At 32.7% G+C, this 17,114-nt stretch overlaps 1 protein-coding gene across 1 annotated transcript in view; it reads right to left on the bottom strand.

The window, feature by feature from the left end:
* Positions 1-6,740: 6,740 nt before the first annotated feature.
* The window catches only part of LOC127723600 (uncharacterized), a 35,143-nt gene continuing 24,769 nt past the window's right edge, over positions 6,741-17,114 (bottom strand). The window contains exons 9-12 of the mRNA XM_052230294.1: positions 11,680-11,928; positions 11,140-11,306; positions 8,319-8,444; positions 6,741-6,856 (exon numbers count right to left, since the gene is read on the bottom strand). Of these exons, the coding sequence (XP_052086254.1) occupies positions 6,752-6,856; positions 8,319-8,444; positions 11,140-11,306; positions 11,680-11,928 (647 nt within the window). The 3' untranslated portion in view covers positions 6,741-6,751. The remainder of the gene's footprint in view (positions 6,857-8,318; positions 8,445-11,139; positions 11,307-11,679; positions 11,929-17,114) is intronic.

The raw sequence follows: 17,114 nt of genomic DNA, 5'->3' as shown, positions 1-17,114 counted from the left end.
GTATTTGCTTAGGTTAGTTGGATAATAGAAAAAGGAAATTTGGTTAATTTAATATATTTTTTTACACACATGGTCATTTTCGGACATTTGACAAAACCTTGTTTAGTATTACTGTAAAAACATAGACAAAAAGGGAAAGGTTATACTTTGTCAAAATGTTAGTTTTATCGTGAATGTTTAAAGAATACAACAACATAATAAAAAAAAAATATATAGATCCCCACTCTTTTTACAAGCTACAGGGTATGAACTATATTCTCTGTTTTTTGTTAAGATATGATTATATTTAATAAAACAGTAATTATTATAGTATAAAACATTCATCGTCGAAATGCGCTTAAGGCACGTTGTAAGTACATTATTTGATAAGCCTAAACTATCCCCCTTAAACAAATTTATTTTTTAATATTTTCATTTTTTAAAGTTACGTATCATCAGACGATTTAAATGAAAAAGTTTGCTACCACCAGTTTAAGTTATCAGTTTCCAAGCTAGGCCCAAGTAGATAGACACAACCACGATGCCCATCTGTGTTTTCATTTAATTTCATTGCCCGAATTGTACTGCCCTGCGAATTTTATTTTTAAATACTTGCAATGCAAACAAAATATTTCAACTAATTAGAAAAAAGCTTTTAATAATCTTTTAGTACTATAAATCTAGGAAAGCATTAATAATTTATTTCAATCTTTAATCTAATTCATGATCAGGTTGTCCCGTTTCAGCGAAGAAACCGCTCATATGTGCCCTTCATTTTTAAACTGTCCCTCTGCCCTTAAATTCTAGGTAGGACTGTCTGGTAATCTATTATACTGTGTGTTATCAAATCTTGCTACGTCTGTGCATTGAAAAACAAAGAGTAAAATAACAAAAAACCGCACTCCAAGGAAAATTCAAAACGGAAAGTCCCTGTGTTTGAGCTTTTGATTTTGCCATTTGATTAGGGACTTTCCTTTTTGAATTTTCCTCGGAGTTGTGATTTTACTTTCCCTTATCAAATGACAAAATCAAAAGCTCAAAAGCATTGAACGAATGGAAACAACTGTCATATTCCTAACGTGATAAAGGCATTTCCTTATGTAAAATAACCTACGCGTCACCAGTAAAGCTGCAGTTGTGACCGTCAAATCGATAACTCTTCGTCTACAGTCCCACAAATCTTTAAATCACGAACTAAAACGGACAAAAATCGAATAAATACTGTTTAAACATGTTAAAATGACAACAATTTCATATTAAATTACGGAAAAATTCATACAACCACGAGGTATCGTCACAATACATCAAGATTGAATCATTTATGAAAAGAGGAACGTTGATACTTTTTATTCCCTCCACACAGCACAGAACATTAACTGTCAATGCAAACCAAAAGAAAAGTTTTTCAGGATTTTCTTCTTATCATAGCGTTAGTAAAAAAAAAAACAAAAAAAAAGAAACTTTCTGCTTGTACTACAACTCTTGTTTCGTTTGCGGACAAGACAAAAATCACGAACTAAAACGGACAAAAATCGAATAAATACTGTTTAAACATGTTAAAATGACAACAATTTCATATTAAATTACGGAAAAATTCATACAACCACGAGGTATCGTCACAATACATCAAGATTGAATCATTTATGAAAAGAGGAACGTTGATACTTTTTATTCCCTCCACACAGCACAGAACATTAACTGTCAATGCAAACCAAAAGAAAAGTTTTTCAGGATTTTCTTCTTATCATAGCGTTAGTAAAAAAAAAAAACAAAAAAAAAGAAACTTTCTGCTTGTACTACAACTCTTGTTTCGTTTGCGGACAAGACAAAATGAACTTATGAACGTTAATTATACATCCTATGAGTTTGACCGTTAATGATGAATATAAATCCCGAAAAGTGGGTTACAGATTTCTTGCTTTGGACAGACACATGAAGAATGTGGCGGGATTTTATATTTATTTCAGAAATCATCCCTCCTCTTTGTGTAAGTCTTGAAAATGCAGTGCAGAAACAACGCACCATAATAGCCAACTATACAAAAGCAGTTGGAAATGGCATAACTCATCATCAGTTGAAAATGGCCTAACTCATCATCAGTTGGAAATCGCCTAACTCATCATCAGTTGGAAATTCCCTGACTCATCAATTAAGTACTAAGAAGAAAATCAAATAATAGCAAGACAAAAGACCGAAACCTGAGTTTTAATAAAAACACACAAATGTTTTTAGCAAATTAGATTAGAATTTACATCCATGTTTTCTCGAACACGGACATTCTCTACCAAAGACATGTGTTAAATACGGTGTGTTACATTTTCTCTCTGGATATCTTGTAACCACATAGAATTTTGTTTTCTTTCGATTAAAAAAAAAGGCATTTCTAAATGGTCTCTTAAGCTTACAACAAAGGAGAAAAAATAGATGTAAAATACGCACTAACATAAGCGACATAAAAATTGTTTCAATTACGGTGTCTGAAAAATTGTTTAGATATGATAGTTATTTTATAACTACAAATTCAGACGTTATGCAAACTTGGAAATACTGTACTCTTTGATTGAGCTAACAAAGTCTTCCAAAACTGTCTATTTACAATATGAAAATAAGGAGATGTGGCATGATTGCCAATGAGATCAACTATCCACCAAAGTTCAAATGAAGTGAATTTAAGCAATTATTGACAACCATACGGCCTTCAACAATGATAATAAAGAGCTGCGCCATGAGCACATGATATGCCCGTCGCTTTTTCAACAAATAAAGTTCCATAACTCCTCAATGTCACATCAGAAATTTATAAAAAAAAAAAATAAAAAAATAAAGGGAGGTTATTTCAATAGACATAAACCTGTCACTAAAGTTTCATGAAAACTGCTCAAAGCACTTTTGAGTTATTGTCTAAAAACTGGAAAATCCCCCCTTTTTATGAATAAAATCCCATAACTCGGAAACGTAAAATCTTCAATTTATAAAAATCAGAAGGGAGCTCAAGTCAATAGATATAAACAATTCACCAAAGTGTCATGGACACGGCTAAAACATTTTTGAGTAATTGTCCGAAAACTGGAAAAATCCCCCTTTTTTTAATAAATAAAACCCATAACTCGAAAACGTATAATCTTAAATTTATAAAAGTCTAAAAGGAGCTTAAGTCAAGACATAAACAATTCAATAAAGTTTCATTCAAATTTGTTTAAGCGTTTTATAGTTATTGTCCGACATGTTGGATGGACAGACGGTCGGACGGACAGACGGACGGACAACCGTATACCATAATACGTCCCATAAGCGAGCGTATAAAAATCCAGACCGTATAGTCGGTTATAAAAGGCCCCGACATGAAAAATATAATATGAAACAATTCAAATCAGAAAACTAACGGCCTAATTTATAACAAAACAATTTACGAAAAACAACTATGACAGACATGAACCAACGACAGCCACTGAACTACAGACTCTTGACTTGGGACAGGCACATAAAGAATGTGTAGTCCTCAAACCCCATGACTCTCGTCTCTCATCCAGCGGTTAAATATGAAAGAAATTACCCGATACCAGAAATATATATGAGGAAAACACCAAGCTGAATGATAAGGTATTGAACATTTATGAAAAGACATATTATGTTCTGGATTCCTGCCACTTACTCTATTTGTGATAGAAATATCTTCTGAAGACTTGTCATTATAAAAGTAAGGAGATGTGGTATAATTGTCAATGATACAACTATCCAACAAAGTTGAAATTAAGTGGATGTAAGCAATAATAGGCGACCGCACGGCCTCAACAATGAGAAAAACCAATACCGTATAGTCGGCTATAAAAGGCTCCGACATGACAAATATTAAACAATTCAATTGAGAAAACTAACGGCTTAATTTATAACAAAACAATATACGAAAAACAAATATGACAGACAGTTCCAACGACAACCACTGACTTACATTGTTTTGTCATCTTTTGCATGTTTTTGGCTTTTAAGAACCAAACTAAATTAACAATCTGAGGAACAATACATAAACATAATATTGATAGATATATGTATTCATATATTGTTTTCCTATTTTGGTTTCTGCAACACTCAACAACAATCACGTCTTTTGACGCCAGTAATTTACGGGATCGTCTGTGATATACAATAATGGTGTGTTTTTTGCTGCGCATGACTGATTTTCTATCATGGATGGCTACCCCATATCCTTTGTTTTTTTATTCATAAAAATGGTGGACAAATAGCGATGAGGTATTTTGAATTGTCTTTCCTACTCATAGTTGCAACAAATATCCAAACTTTTTCTAATTCTGTAAGATTCAGACTGAGTGTTTTGTACCATCTTTATATATTAAATTTTGTTATCTGATTGAAAGTTCAAAATATCCACCAATATTTAAATACCGCATAGACTTACAAAATTGAAGTATAATAGATTAAACAAGATAAACAAACGTTTTGAAATGATACAAAACTGCTTGTGAAATACAGTAGAAATATGTCGTATCTCTTTATAAACAGAGATTTAAAGTCAAACACCTGTTGTACATATGTTCATTTTGATGCAAATCCCTTATAAATGAAGTTCACATTTCTGTGAATATAAATTGGAACGGGGAAAAAAGACATTGGAAGTAAAACTGTAACAGACCAGTTTGTAAATTTTTTTTGGGGTACTTAGAGATTACAAAATTGTCGATCTACCCCCTGAATGCTTAACATGCTAAAAATTTAAACAAAACAGATGTCTATTTGAACATATTTGTGTCGTTGGGTTGATGTATTATTGTCTTCTTTTGTAATTACTCGCGGATATATCGTATTTATATACCTTAATTATTATTGATGTCGGAGAAGTTGAGATGTTTGGTTTAATGCAATTAAGTTACCGCATAAACCCATGACGTAGTACGAATTATACAATTATTCTGGTGATCTGTTAATTAAATCATGGAAGTATTATATTGACAATATAATACTTCCATGGTTAAATTAAATATTCTATCATCGTGGTTCAATTCAATTAAGTTACCGCATAAACCCATGACGTAGTACGAATTTTACAACTGTTCTGGTGATCTGTTAAATTAAATATTCTATTATCGTGGTTCAATTCAATTTAAGTTACCGCATATAAACCCATGACGTAGTACGAATTATACAATTATTCTGGTGATCTGTTAAATTAAATATTCTATTATCGTTTGTTTGACATGCATGTTTTTGTTACATCGACTAAGTTATGTAAATGCAATTAGTAATTATATACAAAAACATTTGTTATTTTGAACTTGATCAACATGAAAGATAAATATAGAAGAATGCAATTGTTTTACATGTTTAAGTAAATATGTCAGTCTGAAAGAGATATTGCCACTTTCTGTTACTTTGTTTACTCACATCATAACAAATTAATAATAAATGCCTAGAAAAAAAACTAACACGTATTTGTTTAAGATTCAATGTGAAAAAAAACATGTTTGCTTCTTTTGGAAAGTCAGTAAAAAAATAAATACATTACTGATTTATAAACAATTCGAAAAACACGTACAAAAGATGAATGGTCACTCGGTGCCTTTTATTTTTTCACACATCAAAGTACTCACAAATGTTGTTCAGCTATAGTGAGAAAAAAAGTGTTGTTCAAACACTGGAAATTATTCATTGATTATGAACTGACATCCATAATCAAATTGAATCAACAGGTACATGTACATGAATGAGGCAACTCTCACAAACATATACCCCCTAACAACTTCTTAAAATCGTATAGGCGTTTTTTTTTTTAGCAAAATATAGTAATAAGTGTTTCCTCTTATAAAATGTGGTTTTAAATAGAAATTTATGTTCCTAGATGCTATGATTGTATTTGAACAATGCCTGTTTTGATGTTTTCAAATAATACACCCTCACTATATGGCAATGTTGAAATCAATTTCTAATTTGCATTATAAATTGAAAAATCCTTTGCAACATTTTTACCGAATAGTGTAATATATAAAATTAACACGTCTTTTTTCACAGTCCACAGTCAAAACCCTGCCAGTGATTGTCTTTTGTTATGTCTAATTGTTTCATGCAAATTAGGTGAATTTAAAATTGATGGCATTTCTTTCATTTTGGTAGCTCACAATATATCTGTTTCATTCTTTAAAAAAATTACAAGATTTTGAAGAAGTTACTGCATGGCATATTGTGTAGACATTTGTCTCTCTTTGAAAATTGTATTTGGACATGCGTATGTGTTTTTATTTTGTGTCGTTGGGATGTTGTATCATTTATGTATAGCTCATATCTACTTATAATTTAATTTTGGATGTAACGCGTCTTCCGATTGGCTGACGTTGTTTTGTTTATCAGCTCATAGACATAATTTTGTCATGTGACCTTGACGTCATCAAAGTTTTTTCATGATTTACTCCGGTTTAAAATGGAATTAAGAATTAAATTATAAGAAATGACTGTAATATTTTTTCTGTCTATTCGAAATAACATAAAAAATGTGGTGCACACTTTAAAATACGCGGGTTATTCAGACTGAGTGTGAACCACATTTTTTGTGTTATTTCTTCATAGACAGAAACAATATTACAGTCATTCCTTAAATGTCGATCCATACAAATTTTTCACGAAATTAAGGGGAAACGATTTAGTCTGCATGTACTAAATACCTAAAGCTATCGTTTTTCGTTATGGCGAAAATAGCAGACCATACTTGTCTCTGTGGAAAAAAAATATCCAACAGTAATTTTTCACCTTTTTTTTTTTATTATTTTCACCAATTAATAACATGATAATTGTCGGCATTCTGTCTTGGATTTGGATGGCCTGACGTCACTTCATAAACATCTACTGGATGTCCACATAACTGCATTGCAATCTATAATAGTGACAGTGATATGTATTTACATTGTATCATAGATCAAATTTATTTGTTCAGTGTATGTTCAATGGTGTTAATATGTCCTTTGATTGAGTTAAGCTATTTCAGTTGATATTTTATAGTGTGTCTTTCTATGTTGTGATGTTACACTAATGTTTCGGAAAAAAGGGTGAAGGTTTGGTACCATTAAAACGTTTAAACCCGCTGCATTTGTTTGCACCTGTCCTAAGTCAGGAATCTGATGTTCAGTAGTTGTCGTTTGTTGATGTGGTTCATAAGTGTTTCTCGTTTCTCGTTTTTTATATAGACTAGACCGTTGGTTTTCCCGTTTGAATGGTTTTACACTAATAATTTTTTGAGCCCTTTATAGCTTACTGTTCGGTGTGAGCCAATGCTCCTTGTTGAAGACCGTACTGTGACCTATAATGGTTTACTTTTATAAATTTTGACTTGGATGGAGAGTTGTCTCATTGGCACTCATACCACATCTTCTTATATCTATATATGATTATATAAACATTTAAAACATTTAATCATACCACATGTCTTTATTTTTTATATAACTAGGTACTAAATGTATTAAAAAAAACCATATTTTCAACCTGTTTCACTTTAATACAGATGTTTTCGCTAATTACTCGTATTATAGGAAAATCCTACATCAGTATTCACGAGAACACATTTTAAAGTATGTAGAACCAAAATTTAAAAAAAATCTGATGGCATTTAAAGACAAAGCGAAAACTGAAACGGAACTTGGGACAATTTGACCAGAGGGAGTTGTAACATCTGCACTTTTAGTGTTTTGTGTACTGTTTGTCTTTTAGTAGTTTTTCGTTTTTTTTTGTTAGTTTGTTTTCGACTTATGAGTTTTGAGTATCCCTTTGGTATCTTTCGCCTCTCTTCCAGCGCAACTAAATAACTAAGGACATGTAAGCAAAAGGGGGCTCCAACAATAGTTTTAGACAACCAAATCTGAAAATTTTCTATAACACTTGATTCTTGCCAGTATGTTACTGGGAATATGTAGAAATCAATGTCCTAGTATTGTTTTTGTATTGCTGCTAAAACTGACTACATTTATAGTTGTGAAAATGTTAACACAAAAATAAAACGCATTTGCCATCCTTAAACGTATCTCAAATTATGAAACAAAGCGATGTTTAATGAAATTGAATCTGGTGGAGAGTTGTCTCATTGGCAGTCATACCACATCTTCTTATTTTTATATTGCACGAAATATAATCACTTTGTTTCTATATTTAGCAGAAAAGGACAACAGGAAGTGTCAATCGGCAATCCTCGGGTGAATCCGCTACTCTTCTATGAAGGTATGGCATCGGCCGAGTTGTGACGAATGTAGGAAGTGTTCTAGCTGCAGTATAAATATCGATTTATATTCTAGATAAATATCTAATAACAGCAGTAAGAATTTCTTGGATGTTCGAGTAGTACATACCTTGAATCCATTTGGTGTACACTCAGTTATTATTCCGGCAATGTCAGTTCCATCTTCAACAAATGTTCCAAAATCGAACGTACCTATAGGTGTATAGTCAGGAATTCTATTGCAATTTCCCATAACCTATGAAACATACATGAACATCACGTATATACACGTCATTGTGATTGGAACACTATTAGCGCTAATTTCCTTATGTATGTAGAGCAAGACTTTGGTTAGCTTGCTTGCTTTGTTTGTATATTGTACAATTGTAATTGGGATAACGTCCAATCAAATTTAAATATAATATATACAGGTTTAACTATGCTTATATATATTGTTTGAAGATGTCAATCTTAATCACAAAGCTTGAGTAAACGTTGATACAAACAAAGCAAGCAAGCCAACCAAAGTTTTACTCTACAAGCATTAGGAAATTAGCTCTAACAACAAAATTAATGGCAGTAATAACACGATCTGAAATTTCTTGTGCGTACCACAGTTAGTAACGACCAAGCTTTTCTTAAATATTTCTATCCCACTTTAAATCTTTTATTAATACATCTTGTAGCGAAATACATTTTTTTTTAGGTTTTCGCTCATGTCTTTATATCAATAACAAGATCTGAAAGCGACGATTTTTTTGTCATTTTTTTAGTAGATCATCAATAATTTTAAGACTAGTTATCTTACGAAAATATGAAAGGTGTTTTTTGAAAGATTAAAACATGTTATATTCTTTTTAATTTCAAATTCAGGGAGCCAAAAATGATCGTGGTTTATCCTTTACAAATTGTTTCAAATCAATTTGGTCATACTGGGGCCCATAACAGCTTACTATACTGCGCTTGGGTAAAAATTGACAGATGTAAAACTTATATGTTTAATTTTACCTAGTGTATTGTAGTTTTTAAGTAAGAATAAGACGAAGCGTTTCAAACAAGCAACTTTCAGTTTATTCTCAGTTTCGTCTAAACGTCTCAAATTTATAAAAAGAATTATGATACCAAACTATAAAGCAAGCCTTAAATCTATCATTCTGAGCGCAAACATGACAAACAGCTGCATTTGTTTGTACCTGTCCTACGTCAGGAACCTGTTGTTCAGTGGTTGTCGTTTGTTGATGTGGTTCATAAGTGTTTCTCGTTTCTCGTTTTTTTTTTATATAGATTAGACCGTTGGTTTTCCTGTTTGAATGGTTTTACACTAGTAATTTTTGGGGCCCTTTATAGCTTGCTGTTTGGTGTGAGCCAATGCTCCGTGTTGAAGGCCGTACCTTGACCTATAATGGTTTACTTTTTACAAATTATGACTTGAATGGAGAGTTGTCTCATTGGCACTCATACCACATCTTCTTATATCTATTAATTACTACTACTACGGGAGTCTCAGGGGTTAAAAAATCCACTAGCCCGACGCCCGGGACTACAGCATTTAGGCCTCGGGCAATCAAAACTTTTAACCCAATATGCCCGACGGACTAGTACCAAAATATTCTTGGCGTTTCCAAATTAGAAAGTAGAAAATCCCCTCATCACTTTTCTATCTTAGCCAATCAGATTCAACTACGTCATCCAGGATTCCAAGAATTTGAACTGATTTTGTACATGTTTTAAAAACAGAACAAATAACTCTGGGTGGACCGGTATCATGTATTGGTCGCCATTCCCGTACTTTCAATATCAATTTGTCAGTACAGGGTGGGGGTATTGTACATTGCTTACACAACCGGAGAAATATAATGTAAACTGATTGTACCTCCTTCTGAATAATTTATTGCAATATACTAATAAATCCTTTTTGACAGGAGAAATCAGACTTTTGTCAGATATAATTTTGTAACATGTGCATGACCACATGTTATGGACGTCATTTTGTTTTATTTACATACTGTGAAGAAGCCTCGAGAACCATGACCTAAACATTAACAGTCTTCGGAAAACTTAAACTAGATGTAATAATATTTGATCAATCATGATAATCTTATTGATATTCAAATAAATTTGATTTTTAAAGAAATAAAATATAAAACAAATACAATTTCAGTTTAGAGACTGTACTAAGTCTAATCTATTTATATCCCAATTAGCTTACCTGTGATAAATGTAAATATGGACACTACTTCGTTTTTAAAACAAATATAAAAGACACAAACTATAGATGGTTGATTTTTATTCACATAAATGTTTCAGGTCATTTGATTTATTTTAATAAATATAGGATTTAAAAATTGAAAACAAATATGAGCATTACATAACCAGCTGATAAATCTTTTACACAAACGTGATGATGTATCTGATAAAAAGCACTCCAATCCAATCCTTTTATATATACATGTATAGCAGTGGTCATGGCTTTTACCAACTCAGGATTTTGTCAACTCATTATTGCCGAATATTCAATGAAGATACATTTATCAACTAATTGATTATATCGGGTAATGGGATATTTTTTGCTGACATAATTTTTGGGTATCCGATTTGTCGAAGTCTACTGTACAACGGGTAAACAATGCTAAGTTTATAGAATTCATTGTATTATACAGCAAACTCTGAATTTGTAAGGCATACTCGGGCTAGCAGGTCAGTTTTGATGGGCTAGCAGTTCTTCCAACAAGACTAGTAAAATCCTGCTACCTATTAGCCCTGGGCTAGTGAGCTGTAACAAAATTTTTTAACCCCTGCCGGGGAGTATGTAAGGGCCTTGAATTGTTTATAACAGAGCTTTACAGAAATGAAGAAACCCCAGTACAGACTCTCCTACAAAATTATCATATAGAAAACAAGAAATAAATTATTAACAACTTATTAGTTCAATGGTTGATGATATATAATACCTTAACTCCCTCTGACCATTCAGCTACGGCAGGTGCTTGGCACGAATCCATGATTAGAGCTTCAGGGCGGCTGCGTGTACCATCCGTACACTTTCCAGCTTTAGCATTGGTTAATATTGTACCACGTGCCAATGCAGTTACGAATGTTACAGCATCACAAGTTGATTCTAGGAAATTACGCAATCATATTATTTATATGCCGATGATAAAGAAATTATATTTAAAAGTCAGCAGTATAATTAAGTCATTTAAACGAATATTGATGAAATAATAATCATATATCTTTTATCATTTTTTTTCCAAGGGATTTCCTTTATTTTACTCTTCATGTTTAGTTTTTTTTACCATCTCTGATTAGGCATTGTTAAAGTCACAATGTTGCTCACATAGACGCAATGTAAAAAATATTAAAGATGTATAAAAAAACCCTTCCTACCTACTTTTATTGTTTTCAGTATGTAACAGTAAACACACATTTTTTTGTTTGGCCTTAGTAGACTGATTCAGATATTATATCATCATTGTAAACAATATACTTACTGACTGATATTTTCGTTGCTTGTGTTGAAGGAGTTAGAGTCAATGATGCTCTGGTTGTTGGGGCTTCTGTACGGTAATCCTGTGTAGTTGGCACATATGTTTTGTAAACTTCGGTAGTTCGTACATGAGCAGGTGTCGGTTTAGCGGTAGTTCGTACATGAGCATGCGTCGGTTTAGCGGTAGTTCGTACATGAGCATGCGTCGGTTTTGCAGTTGTAGCTGCATGAGGATTGTGATGATGTGCAAGATCTGGAAAAAATAAAGTTTGTTCAATAAATTCAGATTCTACAACACTATGAACTGGTCATAGCCTACTACAAGCCAGATGAGATCAAAGATCTTTTTTGTTTCATGACATACGTACGTGACAATTCTATCATGTACATTGCTAAATAAAACTCACTAAGAAAAGTGTGATATATGTTCAATTTCTGTGTGATTTGAAGGTATTTTACGAATGACTGTTGAGACATCTGAGGCCCGACAGAAATAGACAAATGTGAAGTTAGCCAATAGTGAATGACATATTCAGAAATAATTTTTCTGAATTACAGATTCAGAATATTTTTTTTTCTGCTTAGCCCGCAAACGGAGATTACGTCAGAATATGGGATCAGTATTGAGTTATTCAAGAACCGTGAATATATTTGTATCTTACCTTCTATACATTTCTAAGAATATGATTGGTTAAAAGCGACCGGGTGGAAACCATGTATATTTCATATGGGGTTAGTAGGCGGGGCTTATTTTAATACGCGGTTAGTAGTGGTATTACGTCCCTTTATAATAACAACACGACGTTGAGGAAACATTTGAAACGTTTCACCCGGACAACAGATGAAGAAATTGATGATGAACGATTGAAATAAATTCATAAAACACATCAAAATCTAATAAGTTGTTATTGTTGTCATTTTGTTTTTGTATAGACCAATAGAAGTAGGTTCTTTATATTGAAGACTTGATCACTTTGATAGGCCACTAGTCTATATGCCACATGTTAAGGTTTATGACCCCTTCTGTAGCCATGTGAATTACGAAATTTTCCAACTGCAATAGTATCAAAACAGCAAAAATAATGAATAACTGAGATGGGCCATTTTGTACATATACATGTACCAAGGGAAAATTTCGTGCACAGCATTATTATTTATTGTTTTATTGCATTTAATAGAAAAATGAGATTTTGTGGCAATTACAGTCCGTGTAACGTAAAAGTTAACAATACGAACGATGCCCGAATCATGTACGGACGATGCCCGAACGATGTACGTACGATTCCCGAACGGTGTACGAATGCAAACGAAACGCTAACCGAACGTTGTACGAACGCTGAACGAATGATGTACGAACGAAACCATGTACCATAAACCATACCATAAACGATAACATAAGCTCCCTTTTATCGTTCATCGTATGGTATAGCGTCAATCTCGTATATCGTATCGGTTAGCGTACATCGTTTCGTTTAGCGTATATCGTATCGTTTAGCGTACATCGTTTCGTTTAGCGTATATCGTATCGTTTACCGTACATCGTTTCTTGGCGTACATAGTTTCGTTTAGCGTATATGGTTTTTTAAAATATATAAAACATGAATTGTGTTCTGTTAAATCTTTTTATATAGGTTATCATAGGCGTAACATTTAGATTGGATGCATATTTCAGTTTTTAATTAATCCTTTAATAAATTATAACTTAATCTGACTCGATGTTGATCCAACATTATTTACATAAACAGTTTGAAAAATAAACACTGAAATAGATTTAAACAAATTAAAAGATACGATAGCCGTGGAAATACGTACTTGGTGAATGTGCGAGTAAACTGGAGTCTGCAGGGTTTTCAGTCAACATTTTTTGAAAATAGCCTAAGGTATTAACATTCTTTTGACCTAAATGAACAATGTATTTTAGATGGAATTCGGAATTTATCTAATGTTCTTACAAAGTATATTCGGGGTTTTAAGGTTTGCCTTTTGTTTAAAAAGTTTGTTAATCATATTTATATATTCTCTTTTATCGCATGTATTTAAACATCGACTGAATAACAGTTTCATCTACATATCGTAATTATACTTTTTTTTTAGATTATAGATATATTATTATTCATCTATCAAATCAGTCGAACAAAATCAAATATTTGAGAAATTTCAAATAAAAACAATTACCCGTTATGTGCCTCATCAACACCAAACATAAATCCTTACCAATGTACAAACGATAGTGTATTATTTTTACTACAAATGCACTTGATTTTAAACAATAATCAAAAAAGAGCGCGTCCGGCAAATGAAAAATTTCGAATTCTTAAGTGAAATTATAATTGAGCGTCTTCATTTTTGAATTTTCTAACAACAAAAATTAGACCGTTTCCCTCTATTCTTAAATTTTCTAAGACCATTTTCCTCTATTTTTTATTTTGCCCGTTATACTCTATTCTTATTTTATATTTTTTTTTTTACTTTATTTTCCTGTATCTATATCCCCTTTATTCGGAGCAACCCTAAATATACATATGCTACACAGGGTCTAAAGGTCATCGCTTGTGCCGTGATACACATGTTTGCATAGCAAAGGATGTCCTTGTTCATATTTATAACATTTTAAAGGTCCTCCTAATAATACATCTAATAGTTGCCACTGGACGTTAAACAGCTAATTATAAATTTATCCGTCATATTCTTAGTTTTGTTATAATGTGTAAATCAAACAACATAATGAAATACTTGCAGATATTCACTGCCGAAATAATGGGAAATAATTGCACACAAAACCACTCAATTACATCCCTACGCCACAAAGTCTAGCTTTTCACATGTAAATAAATTATTATCATTAATCTATTTCAAAATAATTTCAAATGATTTTAAATCAAACGGTCATTTTACTAATTTGCCAAAAACAAAAAACAAACAGTTATTTTCATTTCTTTTTTTAAACAGATCGATTGTTTTTCAATGGTCGGTGCCTGACAGCATTTATAAAATCTTTTTCCATTTTTGCCAGTAAGAAAACTACATAGAACAGGAAAAATCAGTGTCTTAGAAATACTTCCGGCTCAGTTTTCCAATTTCTTTTGAAATGTGGTTTAATGCAAAAATGTAAGTCCTGAATACTGCATTTATACCCACCAAGCATTTGGGATTAATAACAAATCTATGGTAGTCTCTTTTACTTTACTTTGCATACAGTAAAGATAAGAAATAAACAAATACGTCTCCGAAGTATGTTGCTATTGATGATTTTTTAAAAGATGATATCGGTATATCTTTCTTGATAACGCGTGAGCTTCGGGGGGGGGGGGGGGGGGGGGGGGGGGCTTCGATCTCCTCTGGAACCCGTGTACACTAGCTCTGTCACGGACACGCTGGGGTATGTTGCGGCCATTAGGCGCCTCTTCGAAGTTCGGGCGTACACTAAAAAAATATGCCTAGCTACGCCACCTTAGGTGTCTGTATCAATTTAGACTTCATCTTTCGTTTAAATATATTCATATTTCTGGACGTACGTATGTCGGGGTTTAGGCTATTCCATTCAATAGTAGTAGATCGAAAAAAAAAGGATTTTCTGGTTAAATCTATCTATAACTGGGTATCACATAATTGTTTCGCAAATTATAATTAGACATTTGACCAAAAAGTGGCATTAAATCGTAGAGGCAGTCTCATTAAATAAAGAATAGAACATAGTGAGCTTTCTGGACTTTCTTCTGTCCACTAGCAAATTTCAGCCTGTTTCACTTAAAATATATAACTTCCCGACAAGCAAACACGGGCAACCCAGTTACTAATATTCCTGCTTCTAACTAAACATGTTCTAAATTGTCGGAATCCTGTTGAGTACAACCATAGCATAGCATTTGTCTTGTAAGGGTTAACATCAATAAGCCAATCTTAAGACCATGCTAAGATTTGTTCTAAATCGCTATTTAAGACATCCTCTATTGTGTAAGGACTATTACTTTAAAAAGAAAGGGATGTTTCATCAGCACACAATCGAGTTAGTCTTATCAAATTACCAGCTATGTCATATACATGAATAAGGAATAGTAGGGGACCCAATACAGAGCCTTGCGGAACTCCTGCATTAGTATTCTCAAAAGGTGAAACGCTTTTTTTTCTATTTGAAATATAACTAATTAAGTGATTAAGACGTTGCGCACGGTATTGGTGTCTCTTTGGAAATATACGATAGATGGCGGGTTATTCAAATTGAAGCTCTTTTCCTATACAATAAATATCCATGTTCTGCATATCATTTGAAAGGAAATAAACCAAAGAAATCGAGAACATAGATGAGTTTGTGCTTTGTACATTATGTAATGAAAAACTCTGCTCATTTAGATGCCTATAACGTCATTTTAAGGGTGTCCCGCTGTTACAATTTTGTGCGCGTCTTTGAAATCCCAGTGCGGATAAAATGGTAAGTAGAATGTTATATAATTTTACAACTGTATTGTATACTTATAACGTAAAATGGGGTTTTAGACGTTTTTTACTGTTAGAGAAGGAAGATCGTCAGAAGAGTTTAGAGATGGAAGAGAAAAAATGTCCAAATTAGCTACTCAAGCCGTACACAAACTTTCTGCCTTCACTTTTTATAAGATTTAACGGTTAAAAATGGATTTTAATAATATCAGAAAATATATACATGTCCTAAAGAAGCTCTCTGAAGTCATCATTATGTAACTGCGGTGTTACTTTAAAAACATCGTCAGTTTTCCCGTGTCCAATAAAAAGTCCTGATGGACAAAATAATTCAAAGTATAATTCGGAGGCTTTTTATTAAACGAAATTCTACTATAGATCTCAAATTTTTCACACCTGTTAACTGATATGGATGGAAAAAACATTCAATTTTATGGAACGCCATGACTGCCTTATGTTGATGATTATCATTATATGCAGTGGTCACAACATTATATGCAGTGGTTACATTATATGCAGTGGTCACAACATTATATGCAGTCGTGACAACATTAAATGCAGTCGTGATAACATTATATGCAGTTGTCGGAACATTATATGCAGTGGTTAAAACATTATATGGGGTGGTCACAACATTATATGCAGTGGTTACAACATTATATGCAGTCGTGACAACATTATATGCAGTCGTGACAACATTATATGCAGTTGTCGGAACATTATATGCAGTGGTTAAAACATTATATGCGGTGGTCACAACATTATACGTGTTTTGTTGATGAAGGTGATGATCATGATTGATGTATGTGATGGTGGTGGTTCTGATTCAGTAAACTTCGTAATTTATTTTATCGGGAATTGCCGTTTCCAGTCATAATTGATAATGCCCCGCAAACAAAATGAAACAGTTATTGCCTTTAAGTCATGTAATTTAAGAGTTGAATGCATTAATTATAGTTCTATTTATCTTAAGAAATACGCACGGCATAATGTGAATGGCATTTG

The sequence above is a fragment of the Mytilus californianus genome, unplaced genomic scaffold (assembly GCF_021869535.1).
Source record: "Mytilus californianus isolate M0D057914Y unplaced genomic scaffold, xbMytCali1.0.p SCAF_13, whole genome shotgun sequence".
In the NCBI taxonomy this organism is placed as follows: domain Eukaryota; kingdom Metazoa; phylum Mollusca; class Bivalvia; order Mytilida; family Mytilidae; genus Mytilus; species Mytilus californianus.
This window is presented reverse-complemented; position numbering and strand designations above follow the sequence as displayed.